Source organism: Salarias fasciatus (assembly GCF_902148845.1).
Source record: "Salarias fasciatus chromosome 7 unlocalized genomic scaffold, fSalaFa1.1 super_scaffold_4, whole genome shotgun sequence".
Lineage (NCBI taxonomy): Eukaryota > Metazoa > Chordata > Actinopteri > Blenniiformes > Blenniidae > Salarias > Salarias fasciatus.
In genome coordinates, this window is record NW_021941229.1 from 14,187,310 (window position 1) to 14,208,223 (window position 20,914).

At 42.1% G+C, this 20,914-nt stretch overlaps 1 protein-coding gene across 1 annotated transcript; it reads left to right on the top strand.

Annotated features, from left to right (window-relative positions):
- LOC115383489 (ubiquitin-related modifier 1) lies at positions 1-10,853 on the top strand. Its single transcript, XM_030085679.1, has 5 exons — positions 1-66; positions 1,014-1,084; positions 8,370-8,451; positions 10,135-10,183; positions 10,768-10,853. Exons 1-5 carry the CDS (start codon positions 32-34, stop codon positions 10,834-10,836), a joined length of 306 nt encoding a protein of 101 aa, XP_029941539.1. The 5' UTR covers positions 1-31; the 3' UTR covers positions 10,837-10,853.
- Positions 10,854-20,914: the final 10,061 nt, after the last annotated feature.

Here is a 20,914-nt window from a genome sequence, read left to right on the forward strand (position 1 = left end):
TCTCTGATCACTTCCTGCTTTCGCCGGCAATATGGCAGCGCCCACAGCAATCCGTCTGGAGTTTGGGTGAGCGACTTTGAAAGCGATTCCTGAAACGTTTAGCTTTACCTACACGCACCGGTTTGAGGGCCATACGGGGAGGGGGGCTTTGTGAAAGTATGAAGGCTCGAGACTTCTGGAATTACATGTTTCTTAGACGGACTGCCAGCATCAGTCTGGAGAGAAACACTGAGCCTGCTGGCATTTCTTGACTCATCTGGACAGATTCTGAAAGAAAAACTGGTCAAATGTAAACGTTGTCAGCGTGTAATCATGTTTTCCTGCCCCACAATAAAAGAGAAGATGGATTATTGTGCTGTGATCTCGTTGTTTTGGGTCATTGAGGCAGTTAAAGCTGCATGTGGGTCTTGATCAAAGTTTGGTCTGAGTAGCATCTTTACACAAGTGTTATTGATTGTTTGTGGATCAGCTGTTGACTGTATCTTTTAAATGAGAATACAGGTGGTATAGTCACTAAATAGCAATGGCTGTTTATTGTCAGTCAAACAGAGAATATATTCTATAAATGCTTTACAAAATTAGACGATAATAAAATGCTCATATAGCTATTTAAAAACTTTCCTGACAACAATTTGTTTGGAAGTGTTTATTTGATATGTATTTTATAATATTGTAATTGTATTATATCATGTTGTATTATTTTTGAAGAAAATCAGTAAGAAATGAAGTTTAAAAAAGAAAATATAGATGTGTGGTTTTCAAGTTCTTGGCATGAGTACTAATAACATTATTATTAGTTTACTTCTCTGACACCAGTTCAACTCATGCAGCTTAAAAGTTTCTCCTGTATTAGAATCAAAGGGGAAAATAAAGAGTATTTTTGGAAGAAATGCATACATGTAATTTAGGAAAGTATCAATTCTCAATATTCGGTTACAGGTTGATTTTTTTGTTTTTTTTTAATTCAAGGGCCTGCTGCATTCATTTGCAAATCTGTATTATTATTTTGTTAGAGGAGGAGCCGAGCTGCTTTTTGATGGTGTGAAGGAGCATCAGGTGACACTTCCAGGCCAGTCTGATCCCTGTGAGTATCACCTCTTCATCCATCCATATGTCTTTTCATCAGTTCACAAAGAGGCCGTACATTAGCAACTTCAAAATGAGCCCTGTTTGTGAGATTTATTTGAGCTGTGACGCTGATGACGTCCAAAAATTCATGACATTTTAAGAGGACGCTTGCAGTAATTTAATGATTGGTTTGCTCAAACTCGCCATTATTTTCCATCATTGGTCACCTCTTTTCAGTGAATAAAGACAGTCATTGAGATTTGAGTAACAGAGTCAAACATCTCTGAAATTGTTGTTGTATTCCTTCTTTTTCTGCTGATTCTTTAAACTTGCTGTGAATATCTATTTGGAATGTCTTGATTTATGAAATGTGCAATGTGTAAGTGCTCATGGCCTTTTCAATGTGACACACTTGTGAATCTTGTCTGTGATTGGCTAATACTGTAGAAGATGTAACCACCAGAATTACACACGCAGTAGGTGGGGCAAGCAGTGACCCCCCCCCCCCCCCCCTAAAATTTTCCCTCTTGCAGCAATTTCCTAAAACCATTTAGGTCCTTTTTGCCTCCATAGTGTGCACACAGCACCCGATATTGACAAAAAAACCCACAGATTTATCGAGATTTTTTTCAGATTTAGTAAAAAAAATAAATAACTGAACTAACACAAAGCCATTAGTGTTCATTACTGTAGCTTTGTGCTTCTTTGGAAGTTGAACCTTTGCCCCAGTCTGAGGTCCAGAGCACTCTGGAAAAGGTTTTTGTGCAGGATATCTCTGTATGTGGCTGCATTCATCTTCCCTTCTATTGTAGCCAGTCACCCTGTCCTGTCCGGGCAGTTCCTTCACCCTCATCTTTCTCATCTGTTCTGACATGAGCTGTAAAGTCTTAGATAAAGACAGGTGTGTGTCTTTTCTAATCAAATCCAATCAATTTAATAATTAAACACAGCTGGACTCCTGTGAAGGTGGAGACTCATCTCAAATATGATCAGGAGAAATGAACACCTGAGTTAAATATAGGAGAGTCACAGCAAAGGTTCTGAATTCTCTTGATCATGTGAATTTCTGTTTTTCTTTTTTCATAAATCTGCAAAAACGTATACAATTCTGTTTTTCTGTCAATGTGGGTTGCTACATGTAGATTATTGATTAAAGTACCTAAATGATTTTAGCAAATGTCTAAATATAATTGAGTGAAAGTTTTGAAAGGCAGATCTAAATACTTTATCACTCCCACTGCATATGGAAATGAAACTATTTTACTCTGCTTTCTTAAAGTTTCTGACTTTTTAAATGAATACTAAGGAGTCTTAATGGTCTTGAGAAGCATGCCTGTTTAAACTCGCATCAGTAGCTACACAATACAGTTGCAAGAGTTTAATTAGAAACACTGCTGTGCCTCGGGGTAAAAAAAAGAGAAACATTTTAACCTTCTTAATCTTTCCCAATGTTGGTTTTTCATGCCAAGAAGACATTTGTAAAATTAGCACACAGTTGCAGCTCTGGCCGAGTGTTTCTGAATTGGAACTCAAGTGTAGCTTCCCACAAACCGACGCTCAGATTTTGTACATTTTAAACATTAAACATGTTTCAGACCACAAAGGCTGTGGACTCCGTCGCCATCTTTGATTCTGTAAAACACTTTTTTAAGCAGTCGTTCTCACCAATCAACAGAAACGAGCCTTTAAAGTAAAACCTGTCTGGTGTGCTCTCAAAGATATATTTGAATTTTCATGTGCCAATCTAATTCAGTCTTTTCCTGTGATTCCTGCGTCAAATATTTATATTTTTTACAATGTGGAAAGCTGCATTTTTAACAACTTAACATTTAGAATCACATCTGATCATTGACATGCAGAGTGGTGTAGCGGTTAACACCCTTGCCTCACTATGAGCTTGTCTCTGGTTTGAGTCCAGGCTGTGCTTGCATGTTCTTTTTGTGTCTCACATTTCCTCCTGCAGTCTCCCACTTGCAATTGAGGTTAATTGATGACTTTAAATTACCCATAGGCATGGATGTGAGTGTGTGTATTTTTCTGTCTCTCTGTTTCCTCTTCAGATTGTCGACCTATCTGAGGTGTAGCCTTATTTTGAACGAAGTTGTAATGCACCCCTGAGTTGAATAAAGCGAGAAAGAATGATTGTTAGGCTAAAATTTATGCATACAGCAAGAGACTCTTCCAACCTCCCCACATACTTAACTTGGAAAATAACCTCCACCAGTGAGCATCATGCCACAAAAAGGTTTCGTGACACGTTTGAGCTAATTTGCTTTGTTCAGCAATGTTTTCTTTTGTTGCCTCCGTACATGTATTAACATTTTGTCACGTTGACTAACACGTTAACCTCTATAGTTTTTTCTTGTTTTTTACATTTGAGACACTTTTTGAGGATTGTTCAAAAGGTCTAATATGCCATTTAGATGTACACAGATGTGTTTCAGGCATCTGACTAATCCAAGTGGAGAAAGCAAATATTTTAGCAACAGGACTGTGATTTCATAAAAAGTCACCTTTTTGTCATTGGAAATTCTGTACGTTACATGAAAGCTTTGTCCTGTAACTCACCTGAAATGTATCGGTTTGCTTGGTCACTGTTCAATCCTGATTTTAGGCTTTGCTTGAACACTTCACATGCTGCTGTAGATGAGCCATGCCCACCACTTCCCCGTTCGCCCTCTCTGTATCGTTCTTTCAATCCATCCTTATCTCTAACATCTCTGGCCGCATGCTGCTTCTCTTAATTGACCCTCTTAAGTCTTTTCCGCTTGTAAAAGCTGCCCAGTGGCTTCACTGATGTGAGGAGTAATAAGAGTAAAAGGACATTTATGTGTCTTCTGTGAGTTGCAAGAGAGAAAGGACTGGATGACTAAACTATTTCTGCTGAACTGGCACTTTATTGAAAGAAAAAAAAAAAAAGATGTTTCCCGTCACTGGAGTCAAAGAGTCTTGATTTTATGGAAAACATCTTGAAGAAAATAAAGAAAAGAGAGTGTTGTGAAACACAGCAGCAGTGGGGTTAAAATATATATGTGTGTGTGTGTGTGTGTGTGTGTGTGTGTGTGTGCCACAGTGAGAGAGCACACAATCAAAATATACGTCTTTGGTGTTTGACCACACAAAGGCCGTTCATGCACGGTGCTGACGTTACCACGACTACAAAAAGACAAAAGTTGACCACACCGGGGAATGTCAGCCTGATATGACCTTGCAGCACCAGCTGACCTTTCTCTCTCTCCCTCCCTCTCTCTCCCTGTCTGCGTCGATAGGTCTAGCCATACACTGCCCATATATAATTTCTTTTTTTTTAACGGTCTGTGGACATGCGCGTGGTGAATTACCGTTTCCTGTCGCCGCTTTGCTCATACTGATCTTGATTTGAGTCGCGTGTTGCCCGGCAGGTCTGCTGATCCTGAAAATGTTGCCGTGAACTAATTTAGCCTTACACATCGTCGTGTGTGTGTTTGTCGGACTGTGTGTGTGTGTGTGTGTGTGTGTGTGTGTGTGTGTGTGTGTGTGTGTGTGTGTGTGTGTGTGTGAGGACGGGGGGTGCGGTGTAGGCAGATATAATTGGTTCTGAATCCTTCGTATTTCTTTTTGACCCCAGCCGGTGATTGATGACCCTCGACTGAAAGGCTCCACCCCCTCTCTTTCTCCATCCAGCGCTCCCTCTCTCAGTGACCCCCCTCTCCAACAAACAAAAAAACTCCATGCTCTGAGGATCATGCCATTTTTTCTTTTGCCCCTCACATCACCAGAAAGATGGATAGTTCGTCCCCCTCGCATGAGCGTCATAATTGTGGAGAAGCAAACGAAGGCAGAGGGGGATGAAGAAACGGCTGCACGCACAAAAGGAAAGCGGGAACCGTTTTGAATTGACATCAAAATGGCGCCTTTTCTCTCCCCTCCCTCCATGTCGGCTTTCCTCCCACGCAACGCAGCCATACCCAGCATGCAATAGGATCCAGTGACGCACTTTCCCCTCTTGCCCGTCCGTGTGTTCCCTCATTTTCTTTTCTCTTCCTACCTGGATTCCTAGTAGAACGGCTTCACTTCAGTCCCGCGTCTGTTCTCACACGGCGCCCTCTGCACCTTACGCCCCGACGCTGTTCTCCGAGCGTGACACGGCTCACTTTTATGAAGCCTCCCTCATCAGTTTGTGTCGGTTTACCGTGAAAAGCTCAGCAGTGATTGATGGAAATTTGACTTGATATAAACCTGCGTGTGGCGCCGAGGTGAAATGGTTCTTGTTGCGTGTTTTCAAGGAGAAATTTAAAAGAGGAAGAAAGAGATGAGGGGTGCACAGCAACTTTTATTAGGGAGGGAGAGAAAGAGAGCGAATGAAAGAGTAAATGGTTGGGCAGATGAAAGAGGGAATAAGGGGTAATGGTGGAGAAAAATACCAATAGTCAAAGGCAGCAGCAGTGCAAAGAAAGGAGTCACCACAAAGAAGGAGTTATGACTGCTGGAGTGATTAGTTCTGTTTTTAGCCCCGCAGAGGTGCAGGTCAATATTCACTGCCTCCTAGTGTGTGTGTGTGTGTGTGTGTGTGTGTGTGTGTGTGTGTGTGTGTGTGTGTGTGTGTGTGTGTGTTGTGAGGGGGAGGTGTGTGCCCCTTTTTATATGGAGTCTTGCAACCGTAGACAACTAGCACTATCATTATACCACTGAGCAGGCAGACAGCACTACAATTAACCAGATCACCTCCAGACACACACACACACACACACACACACACACACACACGCCATATCAGTCATTCAAGTAGTTCGTATTGTATCAAATAGCATAATTTGGTTTAAAGCATTACAAGCTCTGACTTACAAAATTCATAAAGTGTCCAAAAGCACACACAGATAATTCAGTTCATGCTGCTATACACAGAATTAAAAGATGGGGGTGTGGTGCTCCTCGGTGCATGTGTTTAGTGCATTGCTATATCACCACGTAATATTATAAACATATTATGGAGACATTAAAAGTCAATTATTGTTTATTTCCTCGCAGATATTTGAGCCCAGCTCTGTGTCTGAAACACTCAGTTAATGTTTTGTGCACAGGTGATATTTTCAGCCCTCTTTACGGGGCTGAAAGACGGTGTTGATGTAGGAAATGAAAATATGGAGTGTAAACCTCTATACATTATAAATTACTGTGCCATGCCCATGACCTACGGGTCGTGCAGCTGAAAAACGTTGGTTCAGAAAACCTCACAATTTACCAGAGATATGTCTGCAGGGATCAAACTTATTTTGTGGGCCTCGTGAAGCAGGTTTTGGACTAATTATAGCAGAAGACAGGACTCTTCTAAACATCCTGAAGAATCCTTGTCATAATGTACATTACAGGCTTATATACAGAGCTATGTAATAATAAAGGTTAAGAACTAAAGCAAAAACAGTGATTTAAAATAATTGTACACCAAAATGTGCAGAATAGGAATCACACAAAGATGGCTACCTTTAAAAATGCAGTCAAAAATGCAAATAAATTGTTGCAAATTTTTTGGTTGAAATAAGTCAGGACTGCAAGCAGTGACAGCTTATATGTTACATCTGAATCGTCTGCACCGTTTTACAAATGATTTTACGAGACACAATATATTTGAAATTGCATCTGCGCTTTGTAAAATTGCTAAATGCACCAACGACAAATCCAGTTCCAGCTGCTCTGTGATCGAGCAGCGTCTCCCTCCGTGCTCGTCCTGAACACGTCGGAGGCGAGACCTGCAGCCTCCGCTCCGCTTTAATGTAATTTTCACTCCGGCTTTTCACGGGGCTGAACCCCGGGGTCTCCGAGCGCCCCGACGCCTACCTGCTCGCGGCTTCCCCGCTCCTCTCACACCTGGCTCAGGAGGACTCGCTGTCGTCCTCTCGCCCTCATATCTGCTCCATCTGCTGTCGCTCTCTTCCTCTAATAATTTACCTTTCCTTTTATTTTCTCTCGTTTCTCACACATTTCTGTCCCTTCTTCGTTCCTGTGTAACCTGCTGAAGGAGGCCTCGTCTGTTCATTTTGTCCGAGTGTGTACGTGCACGAGTGTGTGTGGCTGCAAGCAAACCTGCTGTCGAGTCACGCTGATGTGTATCGAGCAGATAGATGATTTCACCACCAACATATAACCAAGAGGAGTCAGAAGAGCAAACCAGCTCCATGTAATTCATGTCATCTGTTTTTGTTGCTTTCACACAGTATCTTGTTTGCTGCTGTTTTTTTTTTTTAATATGACCTCACACATTAACATGAATACACACACACACACACACACACACACACACACGCTCAAAGGCTCTCACACCACCTTGAATTTCTCCGATAAGCATAACTTTAATATATTCATAGTTAGTTGTTTCGCGGGGATTTATCCTAAAACCCCTCATTGGCGTTGCCTTTGTGGCTGTCAGTCGTCACGAGCGAGGCTCAGCCTATTGTTGAGACAGGGTCAAGCTGACTGTTCAAGAGGTCAGACTCATAGAAAATTCAAACTTTGCTGATATTGAAGCTCAGATGAAAAAGCGGCGCATTTAATGGCCGACAGAAAAATATAATTAAACAAAGGTTTCTTCTAATCCTGCACTGAAATTGAGACTTGATTTTAACACTCTGATTTTCAAGTTTTTTCTTTGATTTTCAGACATATCTGTCCCGCTACTTATATTTTTTTTAACACTCCGACCTTTTAGAATACCACAATCCTCAAGTCCTCGTGTTTTCTTCACATTTCACTCTGTTTATCCATTCATCCAGGCACGTCGCTGCATTTCGTTTCTATTTCAAGGTGAACTCTATCCCGCCTGGCCACTGGCATCAGTCTAGCCTCCCCCAATTTCCAGTGTCCCGTCCCCGCCCCCCCACGCACACACTCATAAATATACATGCATAGACGCACACACTCGTATACACACACCCTGTCCCGCCTGGTGCTTCTGTCGCGTCACATCGACCGAGCAGGGGGCTGGAACCGTGCACCTTGACCCCTGACCCCTGACCTGTGACCTCCGTTGTCTGCCTGCGTATGGGCCGTGTGTGTGTGCGTGTGCGTGTGTGTGTGTGCGTGCGTGCGCGTCTGTGTGCTTGTGTGTGCACGTCGACAAAAGACGTAAATCTGTTTACACAGTCACACTGTGGGGACCTGCTGCCATTTTAAAGAACAAAAAACCTCTTCCTGCTAATGTGTATCAATAAATGTGAGCCTGAAAGCCGGGTTTACGTTAGCGGTCAGCAAGTTTAGGATTTCAAGGAGATGAAGGTAAGCCAGTGTCCTCTGCTTTGTGTGTGTGTGTGTGTGTGTGTGTTTTCCAGGGGACATGAAGCAGCTGCTGGTCTGGATTCAGAGAAACCTGCTGAAGGAACGGCCCGAGCTCTTCGTCCAGGGAGAGTCCGTGTGAGTGCACTTGACACACACTTGATCCGTGCAACAGCAGCATCAGCCCTGCAGGATATGCCGCGCATTATTCTCGTACCTGCAACCAAATCCCAGCAGTCATGCACGCGGGTGATATGTGTCCAAATATCTTAAGCCGTTCTCGATATGTAGAGCTGCGAGTATTTCTCCTGCAGCTAAAACCTGCTGAAAAAAAATAAAAAAATAAATAAAACAAGACTCTCCTTTAGGTTATAGGTTTCGGTAAGATGATTACCTGTGTGTAAGTGTATGTGCGCCTGTGCATGTGTGTGTATGTGGGGGTTCAGGACACACAGCAGCCTTATAGGACTGGCTGACTTTTACGGCTGCCTTTGTGCAGGACTATTTATAGCACCATCTCACCAATGAAAGGAGAAAAAGCCAGCCTACCTATAAACCTTATGGATTAGATGTGTGTATTTGTGTGTACTTTATGTTGGCAGCATGCACGGCTCTTTTTGTGCAAACGATCATCAAGGTGTTGCTTCATTATCTTTTTAAAAGGTGCACCGGCGCGGCGTGTGATTTAGTTTATTATCTTTACCTTGTCCTCTTGTCTTTTGTCTTCTGGGCGTGCATACGCGCTCGCAGGTTCTCTCTCCTGCGCTGCCCTTTCTCATTGACGTCACAGAGCGTCCACGAGCCGGTCAGAGACACTGTTAGGGACATCCGTACACGATTCAGATGCTATCTCACCACTATGGGACTTCGAGTCACCTCCTCTTTGGAAAATAAAGCACGTATATGTATAAGGTGTTCCTCGTAACCCGCTCCTATTATCTCCATTACCCTCCTGCTTTCCGTGTTATTTTTGGTCCCACATTAATTTTCAGTGACAGGGCGTTCAGCTGTTTGGCTTCAGCCGCTCACGTCTCAGAAAAATGTCCTCTTCTCAGTTCTTGTATAAATGATCAGTGTGTATGTGAACGAGGAGGACAGTGACCATTAATTTTCAGATCAAGCAGACCCACAAAAGCACAATTTTTGATGTAAAATGAACTTTAACTTGATATTACTACATATAGCTTTAACAAATATACACAGGTGTCATCTCAATTGTAATCCTTCACTTTAAAATATCAGTTTTTTTTTTTTTTAACTCATGTTTCTGGACTGCAGTTAACAGTGACGAACACACAATGAATTCCAACATTTTCTATAATTATTCTTTAGCAAGCTGTTTGGTTTAAGGAACATACTTTTTTTTTAATAAATTGACAATTTTTAATTAACGACCTTCAATTCAACTTCCAAAACATTTCATATTTTCATTTATCAGCCCAAAATTGTTTTCAGTTGTTTGTTTATTTGGATCAACTTTAACTTTAGATTTATCCAGATATCTTTCCACTCTTCTAAAATTAATTCTTAATAGCTCATCTTGTATTTTTTTTGTTGTTGTTGCTTTAAAGCAACAGGAAAGGTTATCTTGTCATATTTTATGGGTGAAATATGATCCTTAATAATTTTATATGCTTTTTATGCCTTTGTTGCCATTGTTTTTCAAATGTTTATGCAGTGAGTAATTGCACTTGCATCTGTGTGTGTGTGTGTGTGTGTGTGTGTGTGTGTGTGTGTGTGTGTGTGTGTGTGTGTGTGTGTGTGTGTGTGTGTGTGCGTGTGCGTGCTGGGAGACAACTGAAATGGTGTGTTTTCCCACAGGAGGCCGGGGATCCTGGTGCTTATCAACGATGCAGACTGGGAGCTAATGGTGAGAACTGAGAGTCACGTCCACTGTCAGATGGCCTGTGTGTGTGTGTGTGTGTGTGTGTGTGCGTGCGTGTGTGTGGTCTTGCATGTGTGTTTATTCCGAATACAATCAGCTTATTTTAATTTCAAACTCTTTCAATACATATTCTGTGCGTTCGCTGTTGCATGATTTCTGAACATGTTTGCACAGATTAATGAAAACATTTCAACCAGGAGGCCGGCTGTTTATGAGAGAGGGAAGGTTAAACCTGCACGTTCACCGACGCTGCAGCTCTTCATTTTCTCTGACTTAGTTAATGTTTCATATGATGTGGAAGCAGCTGCAAGATAAGTTTGTCCTTGGGGTCTCGTATTTGAGCACATTTTTACACACGCGCACAATCTAAATGCTTCAATTTGAATGGATTGATTCAATTACAGGACTCAACACAGGATGTAAATGAAATGAAAAGTTTGTCATTGATTGGACCCCAGTGGGCGCACAGGAGCAAAACACACATTCATATTAATAAACAGAGATATTTCTCCCTTGACTTGATGCTGGAATATTGTGTTTTGTTTTCTTTTTTTTTTTTTTAACCTCAGGGGGAACTGGACTACCAGCTACAAGACCAGGACTGCATTGTGTTTATTTCTACTCTTCATGGAGGCTAACAAAAAAATAAATAAAATACAAACAACATAACTACAGCATAAAGATGTGGCCCCAGCCTCTCCTCCAAATCCTCTGCACGCTTCCTTATTTCACTCCCCCACATCTCAGCAACACGCCATCCCATTGGACGCTGCTGCAGCGTCAGCCTGCGCTGTGGAGACGCAGAGGATTGATGATACTCCACAAGAAGAAGTGAAAATTCAGAGAAGATCACCAGGAAAAACGTGTGGAAATATGTGAACTGGTCAGGTCATATGTTGTATGTCAGAAGCAGCCTGAAGTGCCCGTGTCAATTTGTAATAGTAGTTTATTTACCTTATCTCCTTAACTTCTGTCAAAATGACTACACATTATTTGAATAGCTTTGTTTTTTATGAAGTAGATAACTATAAAACAATTTTCTTTACCATCCCTCCCACAAAGGATTACTGAAACTGCATGGAAACATTGCATAAATTATTCAATACACACTATCTTTGTGGTTGTAATCTGGGGCAAGTGTGTATTAATGTGTTAATATTGAAACTGCAGAGAAAACTGAATTACAGTAGGGTTATTCTGAAATTATGCTTATAGTAAAACATCAGCTACAGATGTTTACATTGGAAAAACAGTGGCAGTGACAAGAAATGCCTAATTGTCTTTTTTTGTTGCACATTGTAGTATCCTAATTATAGTTATAATTTTCTGTATTGTTTGAATTGGGTAGTTTTCAGTCCTATACATGCCCCCCCCCCCCCCCCCCCCCCCCCCATTTTTTTATTTCTGTTTTTTCTGCATTGAATAAAAAAATATTTTGGAAAAAAAAAGGTTTTTTTTTAACAATTTACACTTTTCATTAGTTTCAGAATGCTTCAGGAATAATAAAATATTTTTATTTTTTGTTTTATGAGAAATTATTTTCATGAAATTTAGGAATAAGCGCGTAATTAAAAGAATTAGCTCGTCCACAAACGCACATAGTATCTGGTATGATCACCACTAATAATAATTTAATTTTGTTGTTGTTGTTGTTGTTATTCCCTGGACAGATACAGTGATACTTTTAAAATAGTTTTTGTTTCTATGAGAAACTGAAGCCTCGTCCTGCTAGATGTCTCCAGCAGCTCTGGCCTGACCAGCCCTGCGTCCTGCCGCGCGCCACGCACGGCCTTCCCAATCTCTCCTAACACAATTAGGATTTTACATCCCGCTCGGATAATTCGTGGTGATGGTTTCTATCTGATCGATTCAGGCGCAGATCTGTGATCACACCGCAGTTTTAGGCTGCTTAGACGAGACTTCAGGGAGATTTTTTTTTTTTTTTGAGCCGTCCTATGGCCACACTCAGCTGGAATATTTATAAGGAAAAGGGGGGTGTGCAGGGTGCGCGCGCTTGTGAGTTTGTGTGTGTGTGTGTGGTGGGTGGGGTGTGATCTACAGGACCACTGCGGGAGGTCGAGGTCTTGCCTCCGGGCTGCCCTCCCCTGAACGCCCGGGGCGACCTAAAACCTTTTCTCGGTTGTGGAGTCCGATTTGCAACGGGAAACCGGCCTATAATGGCGAGCAGAAAGGAAATGCTAATGAGGCCGGGAGGGGGGAGAGGGGTGGGGGGTGGGGGGGAGCACGCAGCTCCATGTCAGCCTGTGCAGGCCCACATCAGGAGAGTGAGTCTCACACATTTCAACAAAGTGAGCAAATCACCAACTTCTCCTGTCTGTTGCATTTTTGCAGGACATCTTCATTTCATTTCTTCTTTTTAATTCTTTTAATGTACCAAAATATCTGAACTTGGTATTATATTGATTTAAAGTTGTAGCTTTTTTGGAGGTATTTTAAAGCATGTGTGCGGAACTTTTTTTTTCAGCTTTTCATTTTACTCATGAATGAAGCCAGATTTTCTTAAATTAACGCCCAAATCTGACTTTTCACTGTCAGGTTTTGCAGCAGGGCTGTGCAGCATCCAGCATTCATAAACACTTTGTACATGTTGTGGTTGAGCCCATGCACACTGAAGCTCAACAGGAGAAATGGTGCATCACGACTGCTCAGTCACAACTGTGGGAATTTTTTTTATTTTTTATTTTTTAAGAAACAAAAACAAAATGTGCACCTGTAGCAATAATACGATTTTATGCATATCTGCGTTTTTGTAACATTAATTTTTTGGTGCTTAAAAGGACCAAAAAGTCGTTACTGTAGCTGTGCACCCGGAAATTTAGTATTGTAGAACTTTTCTTCATATTTCAAGTGTTCTATTTATAGTGCTGGAAAAAAACTGTACTGGTGTTTTTTTCTGCTGCAGCCACAACCTGTTAAAGCTTCAAACAAACCAAGAGTTTGAGACAAATCTACAAGAAACTATTAAAAAAAAGGGAAAAAAAACAAACATAATTTAAGTTAAACATGATAAATAAAATTAATTTTAGGGGGCAGACATGCTGTTATAAGCCCATAATTGAGAGAATATGCCTTTTCGTGGGTATAAGTCACTATCAGTGCATCCAAATAACCTGAATTCTTCTTAAAATGTAAAGAAACGCAATAAGACTGTGGCTCCCCTCTGCACTGCTATCAGTGTGTGGTTGTAATTTCCAAGTCTTTTAATACGAGTATAATAAAATCTTTGTCTTCATGAAGAGAAAAGGACTGCAACGGACACAGAAGCATTTCTGCCAGAGTAAACATGATGCACTAATCCCCTGGATTTAAGAGAGGTTAGCCTTTAATGATCGACAACAATACACACATTGGCTGTGTGTGTGTGTGTGTGTGTGTGTGTGTGTATGTGTGTGTGTGTGTGTGTGTGTGTGTGTTGAATTAATCAGTGCATCACTAAGTGAGAACAAAATGAGAGCAATTAGGAAATTTTAGCGTATTTGAAAGAATTTCAGTTTTATATCAAAAGGCTGATTAATGTCTGATCAACTGTTCAGTAAAGATATTATCTATTTTGGGAGCATTTAAATGATATTATTTCATCCAGTTTTTTTTTCTTAAATAAAAATGGAGTTTCACTGCATCATATGATAAAATTATATTTTGCAAAAACAACAGTGAAAAACTATTGGTAATAAAACTGACCCACTTGGTCTTGAAGTGATGCTCACTGACTCCAGCATCAGTCATCAGTCCATTTTTTTTAAATTAATTCACTAATTGTGCTTCAACACTATTACAGGGTTTAAATCAGGTATTGATTTCGTTTTTGTTCTAAACGAATATGATAATATTTTAAGAGTTTTCCTACAGAAGGACACAAAGTGTACAAAAACCGTATTTTTTTTTCACTCAAATGCAACTTTGACAAAATACATTTTATGCATTAACTGAACCGATTCCATCTCGTTTTCCTGCTCCTCCTATGAGGCGATATACACGATCCAGTGTGCATCATCTCATCCACAGCGAGCCTCTCAGCTGCATGCAGGCCTCAGTCTGTGAGCACTCAACTCACTGCTTTCTACTATTTGCCAAACACAGTCGATACATCAATGCTTCTCGTCGATATTTGCCATTTAAAACAAACACTCTTGATTAGATCTTCGACAAAGTGTAAATACCAATCGGGCCAACCAGGACGCACACCCCGAAAAAACACATTACATGAGGCAGAATAGGGTTTCCTCCACTTTATTGGCCCAAGACGTCCCGCATCCTTATTCCTCCTCTCCATATCATGCAAATCGTGATTTGAGATCTTACCTGAAATGAGACAGTTACAAAACAAAACCCAAAAAAAAAAAAAAAAAAAACGGGAGTGAAAAGGCCTTCCTCTCGCCTCTTTTGTGGTTTGGAGGCCTACAATCTGGATGTGGCGCTCGGCCAAAGACAGCAGTGATGAATGTGAGTCTGCAGCAACAGATGTCCATACACAATTCTTGGGGTTGAATTTGAGTTTACTCAAGAATTGCGTTTGGACAATCAGTCGCTAAAAGACTCTGTACGTCCCCTGCCCGAGATGAAAAGAAGAAAATTAAGCATTTGATTATTTGAATCACAAATGTGGACGCGGGACAGTTATTGTATAGGCCCCTGGGTGCACCTGCTACGGCTGCTCAAATGCCCTTTGACTGTACTGTGCTGAAGCGAAAAACTGTTTTCTTCCTTTACGCCCCCCCCTCCCTGCAAGATAGGTAGTTGCACAGCTCTGCATTATTTCTGACATTCCCACTGCTCAGCACCACCTCTTGGATTCACCTTTCATTTGGAAAAAAAAAGCAGCCTTTCTCCCCCCCTTCTGTGCAGCCGTGCTGCTGCTGCTGCTGCTGCTGCAGGAGGAGATTAAAACCAGAAGATGATTTCTGCGGTGACAAGCTCCCAAAACAACCTGTGCAACTTCCTCTGCCGCACAAATCCTACAATGTCAACTGGAAACTCGTTTCCTCTGTTGATCATCGCATCACAGGCGAGATCACCCTCCTCTTTGGCAAATGTTTGATAAAGCTAGAGAGGAGGCTGATGTGGCCACCGTCACACCGTGACTCGCTCTGTTCCTAAAAAGCATGCATTTTGCCTTTTACTACTTTGTTTCACGGCTGCAGTCTTCTGTCCACGTCTTTGCACTGGTTGCTAGTTGTAAAGTTAGTCTGTCCTTATCTCTAGGCCAAGATGGCTGAATGGCCATTGTCGTTAAAAAAAAAAATGTCATCTTCCCTTTTGGTTTCCCCAAGAATCTCACTTTAAAAGTGTTGGAAAAGGGAGTGTAAATACAGATAAAACACCAAATCTAGACCTCGTTTTTTATCTAAAAGTCCGGAGGTGGAAATGCCGGGAAAACGCCATTTCTGCACCTGTATGGTGTCATCGATTTAGGGGAAGACTCTTCTGGTGCCTCAAGATGCACAATGGCTTTCCACGGATGTTAAATTATAAGAAAAAAAAAAAAACATCTCCCTCCTATAGAACCTCTTAGATCGGTCGAGTTCTTTCCTCTGGAGTTAAATAGCTGACGATGAAATGGGGAGAAGAAAAAAAAAATTAATAAAAGGAAACCCCTTAGTTCCCGGCGGTGCGTCCTTGGTTCAGTTTCCCACCGCGACGCGCGCATCTCCGCTCCGTCCAGAAGCCCCCGGCCGGCCAGCCGCGTCGAGGGGCGACAGCAAAACCAGAAAGAAGCCGCGGAGCATATAAGGGAGCTCCAGTCCGGACAGACGCTCCTGCCTTCCTTCCTCTCATCCTTCCTCCGCGGGTCTCTGGGACCGACTGGCTGCAGGTCTCTCTGCTCTGCTGCCTTTTTCTGCGCGCCGCTCCAACAATAAAGCGCTGCGGCCGCGGCGCGCGGAGGAGTGGAGAGTGGAGAAGGTCCTCGCTTGGTACTGAATTTGAATAACACCACGGGGTGATAAATGTCCATTGTACTGCTTAAGTAATGAATCTCCGCTGTCCTCTATGTCACACACACATGCGGGCGCGCGCGCGCAGCCCGCGCGCACACACACGCATACACACGCGCAAGCCAGCAGCTGCGATGAGGAACCAGCAGCCCCTCTTAAAGACACAACAGCCCTATTTTCTCCCCAAAAAGAGATTACAATCCCGACACTGTTTACTCTCTGACCGCACTGCATGACGTTTAGTGTTTCTCTTGTGCCCCCTCTCTTGTGTGAGCAAACTAGTGCAACGCTGTGACCAGGCACTCGGACATAAAGCGATGCCTTCAGCGCCATGCGCAGCCTTTCTGCCCCAGAGCAGCAGCAGCGGCCGCTTACTGTAGGCCTCTGTGCAAAGTGTTGATGCTCATGTGACAGCCGATTGATGGGGCGACAGAGGGCAGCTTGTCTTACGCGTCAAATATCGTCATTTGTATTGCACATTTTATACAAAAAGAAAAAAAAAAATCAAAAGAGATAACAACACAATGCAGTCATCTTCTTTTTTTTAATGCTGGAGCAATCCAGCGCCTTGCACATAAAACTCCAGTTGTGTTGTAAGAAGCAGTTGCACAAACTTTAGATTATTAAATTCATATTCTTGAATGCATAAACTTAGAGTAACAGACACTGTGACAAATGAGATCAAGTTTGTATTTTTTTAAATCATTTAATTGACACATGGCTTTATAGTCAAATTGCAACACAGGTTTATGTCTTTAAACCATTTGAAAGGTTTATCAGGGGACTTGGGACTTTTTACGTTTATGTGTATAAATTACATAAGTTAAATAGGTAGGATTCACATGGCTGGAGGTCTGGGGCTTCTCACTCTGAATCAGTCCATCCACATGGAGTGCATATCAGCATTTTTAAATCCTGCGTTTGCGCTGCAGCTTTTTGATGCTCACAAACGTTCTCTCTCTCTCTCTCTCTCTCTCTCTCTCTCTCTCTCTCTCTCTCTCTCTCTCTCTCTCTCTCTCTCTCTCTCTCTCTCTCTAATAAATCATCCTGACTGATCCCGCCCCGGGCGCAGGGGGTCCTCCTCTTTAAAGCTCAATCCGTTTTTTCCCTTTTCATCCCTCTGAAGAAGCCGAGTTAACCTCTGCTGATCCACACAGCCAGAGCCCCTCTCAGCCCCAGCCTGCCTCTTATTCATTCAACCAGTCACTCATTCATTGCTCTTTTTTTGGGGGGGTGCTGGTGGTGAAAAGCAAACCCTTTCTATCTCCCCTCTCTCTCTCTCTCTCACTCTCACTCTCACTTTCTCCCTGTTTGCCTTTTCATGCCTTGACTCTTCCAGAGCCTGGAAGAAGTCAAGAGGGCCTACTTTCACCTCTACGTCCCACACTGAAGCTTCACAATGGAGTAGAGCTCTCTCAGTTTGGTCCTGGCACTGTTTTTCCTCCTTGAAAACCTAATTAAATACAACACAAGATCACAGAAACATCTGCAACTGTCGGCTACTCTCAGTTTATACTGTGTATTGCGCTGCCGTGTTGAACAAGTGAAGTGAGCAACATAAGATCACAGAGACATCTGCTACTTTCATATGTGCTGAAAGAACCCGTTGCAAATGATAGGAAGATCCCAGTGGTATGCTCAGACTTTTGAGTTTTAAGGAAGCAAAAGCTTATGCACATGCAGCACTTTTATAAAAAAAAAACAACTATCAACCATCAGCATTTGTTGAATTAAGGCCTTTTAGTGGAGAAGCTTTCATGCTGGATGTTAGTCTTGGTGGTGTATAGTAGGGGTGTGTGTGTACACACAGAAACAGTGGGGGACCGCTGCACTTCATGCCGGGGCCACTGTGCTTCCCTCCATTCACAAATCAATGTTTAACCCGCTGGCTAAAAGGCCTGGCAGGGGAGAGGGAGGCCCAGCCAGCGAGGTGGGCCGTGAAACCATCCCGTCAAGAGATGGAGAGGAGCGAGAGGACAAAGGGAACAGGGGAGTCCTGAAAATAAACCTCCTCTGGTGAAGGCATCTCCTTCCCACTGCTAGGGCACGGCTGCAGAGGATGGAGAGCAGAGCGGAGGGGTTAGAGGGAGAGAGAGGCAGCTCCGAGGCAGGCGATGTCACCGAAATTTATAGTGGGAAGGCTGTTTTAAGGCAAGCCGGGATGAAGAGTCAAATGGACAAAGAGGTAAATGGGGAGCAGAGTTTGTAAAAAAGAACCCCCCCCCCCCTCACTCACCCCTCCATAAATCTACCTGCTGGTGCATTGTATTATCTGAGAGGGACCCTTATGAAGGAGCAGCTAATTTCACTCAGCAAGCATGAAAAAAAAAGCAGCACTTGTTTGTCTTTACTGGATGCTCGCAACATTTAGTGGAGAAAAGGTTACAGATAGATGGGAAATATGCACAACCAAGGGCATTAGAGAGGAGGCAGGAACCCACGGCGAGGCACAGAAATGTTTCCAGTCATGGGGTCGTGGCGCACAAGAGGGACAGTTGTAGCTTTCTGCATTCAGTCAGTATCACACAGCCTTTTATAGACGCATCGATGGATCCTCCACGCACTGAGACTTTACATGCTAATTGAACTCAGTTGGAAATAAGGCTGCCCTATTGATGTTCAGTCAGGAAAACAGAGGAGTCATTTGATATTTGAGTAACTAAAAGTCAGGATAGAAGTTGAGTTGATACATGGCTCTTGTTAATTAGAAGAAAAAAATGTTATTCAAAACAAGTTAAATTGTAAAAACTCAATAAATAGGTCAAATTACTACAAACACCTACGTTCAGTTGCATGAACCTGATTACAAAAGTTTATCTAACGATGATGGTGAATCAGAATTTAACTTTGTTTTATCTTTATTGTAAATTTGACCATGAGTACAAGACAAGTGGAGAATATAAGCATAGTTTTCTCTGGTTCTGGTGTTGAAAAAAGTATCCAAATTCTAAAACAATCCAGCAAAATAAATATGCATATAAAAGAGAACATGTGGACATGATTGAATGTCAAATTACAACAGGTAAACCATTTAAACAAAATGGCGTATTTGTGTTAGAACGGAGAGTGGAGAGTGTTGTGCTAAAACTCAAACATTCAGTGCTCAGACTCACAGTGTGTTACAGTTCTACCAGATTTTGATTGTGAAACAAATACAAAAAAAAAGAGCAACTGGAGTAAAGACCACAAGATTCAAAGACTGTTTTTTCAAACTCTCCACTCAAACGGATACACTCTCCTTGCCCTCTGACACACACACACACACACACACACATAACACGCACACATTTCCCCCCTCTAAGCATGCCACTGCCTAAACATCCCCCTAAATTCTTTGACAGTGGCTGCACTGTTGCTTGGCAACAAAGAGACAGACAGCGTCATCCGGGGGGTAACGGAGAGGATGAGGAGTCTGAGCGAACCTCCACATTACGCCCAGCAGATCAGAGGCTGCTGCATAACATGCTTCCAGCTAACACTTGTGATTGTTCGCTTTTTGCAGAACTGAAATATGAAGACATCAAAACCATATAAGTTATGCAAATTCTCATTTAAAAAGTGCATAACATAAACCTTAAACCATAAAGAAGACGAGTGACAGAAACCTAAATATCTCATTACTGACATTTTTCCTGCTGGAAACACCTCACACCACCCTGAGGTTCACTGTCACTGTCGCTTTGCTCATCCTCTATTGAATATTTCTTAAGCAGGTACTATATTCAACCAAAATATAACAATAAACTCATCAGTTTGTTGATACTTGGTTTAGTATTCATTGCAACAGATGTGGTCATACCTGCATCGCTGACCTCTTCCTCTCATCGTTTCCTTCGTTGGAGCCTGAGCTTCGATTTCTTTGTGCTGACGAGGTCTCGCTGTGTAAAGACTGGACTTGATGTAAAGAGGTCATTTTTTTTTTTACCGAAGCAATTCTGTTTAAGTGCTTGAGTCAAACAGCAATACTGGCCACCTGGGGGATTAAAAAAGAAAGGAGAGAAAACAGCCCACTGTCCTGGAAGTCAATTTATCTATACTGTCAGCCCCACAGCTCCTCTTCACACTGTCAGCGGTGATCAGAAACATGACACCTGTGAGGTCAAGTATTTCAACATGACACTTAGGCATATAGATACTTCTGTGCAAATTTGTCACACAGGCTGCCGAAATTCTTTTCTTAAACGCATTTTTCTGTTTTTGCAATAGCTATTCTTTATAAGCTTCCAATGCATGTTGCTTAAAATCAGTTTTGCCGTGCACTGCTTCAATGTTTGTGTCAAATTGTGATTCCAATTCAAACCACATCTCATGCATTTACTGTTTGATCAAACAAACCTTGACGTGCTGGAGCTTTTAAAATAGAAAAAACAGCATGGATTAAGAAAAACAACAACTCAAATCAGCTGTTAAGTAGCCTAAAAACATGCCTGATTGTTTTTCGGGGTGTGAGTTGCGGAAAGTGGATGGTAGCATCTTCCCTCCTCAGGTTCTTGTATCCCCTCTTCAGCTGAAGAGTTTTTATTATAGACGGGGTCGATCTCCTTCTGAAAGTAAACACTCTTACATGTTTATCTGCAGGGTGAAAGTCATTCATATTTTGGTGGAAGCAATTTTACAACAGATTATTTTTATTCACAGCAAATCCACAGGCAACAAAAACATGATCAGAGGAAAGTGGAAGCCAGGTGAAGCCAGGCTTAAAAATGCAGCCCATCCTGTCATTTTCATCTCCATTCTTATAAATACAGCTACAGTATGTGAA

Coding starts and splice junctions, on each gene's coding strand:
- LOC115383489 (XM_030085679.1), top strand. CDS start 32: ATGGCAGCGCCCACAGCAATCCGTCTGGAGTTTGG. Junction 1,085..8,369: donor TCCAGGCCAGTCTGATCCCT/GTGAGTATCACC, acceptor TGTGTTTTCCAG/GGGACATGAAGCAGCTGCTG. Junction 8,452..10,134: donor TTCGTCCAGGGAGAGTCCGT/GTGAGTGCACTT, acceptor GTTTTCCCACAG/GAGGCCGGGGATCCTGGTGC.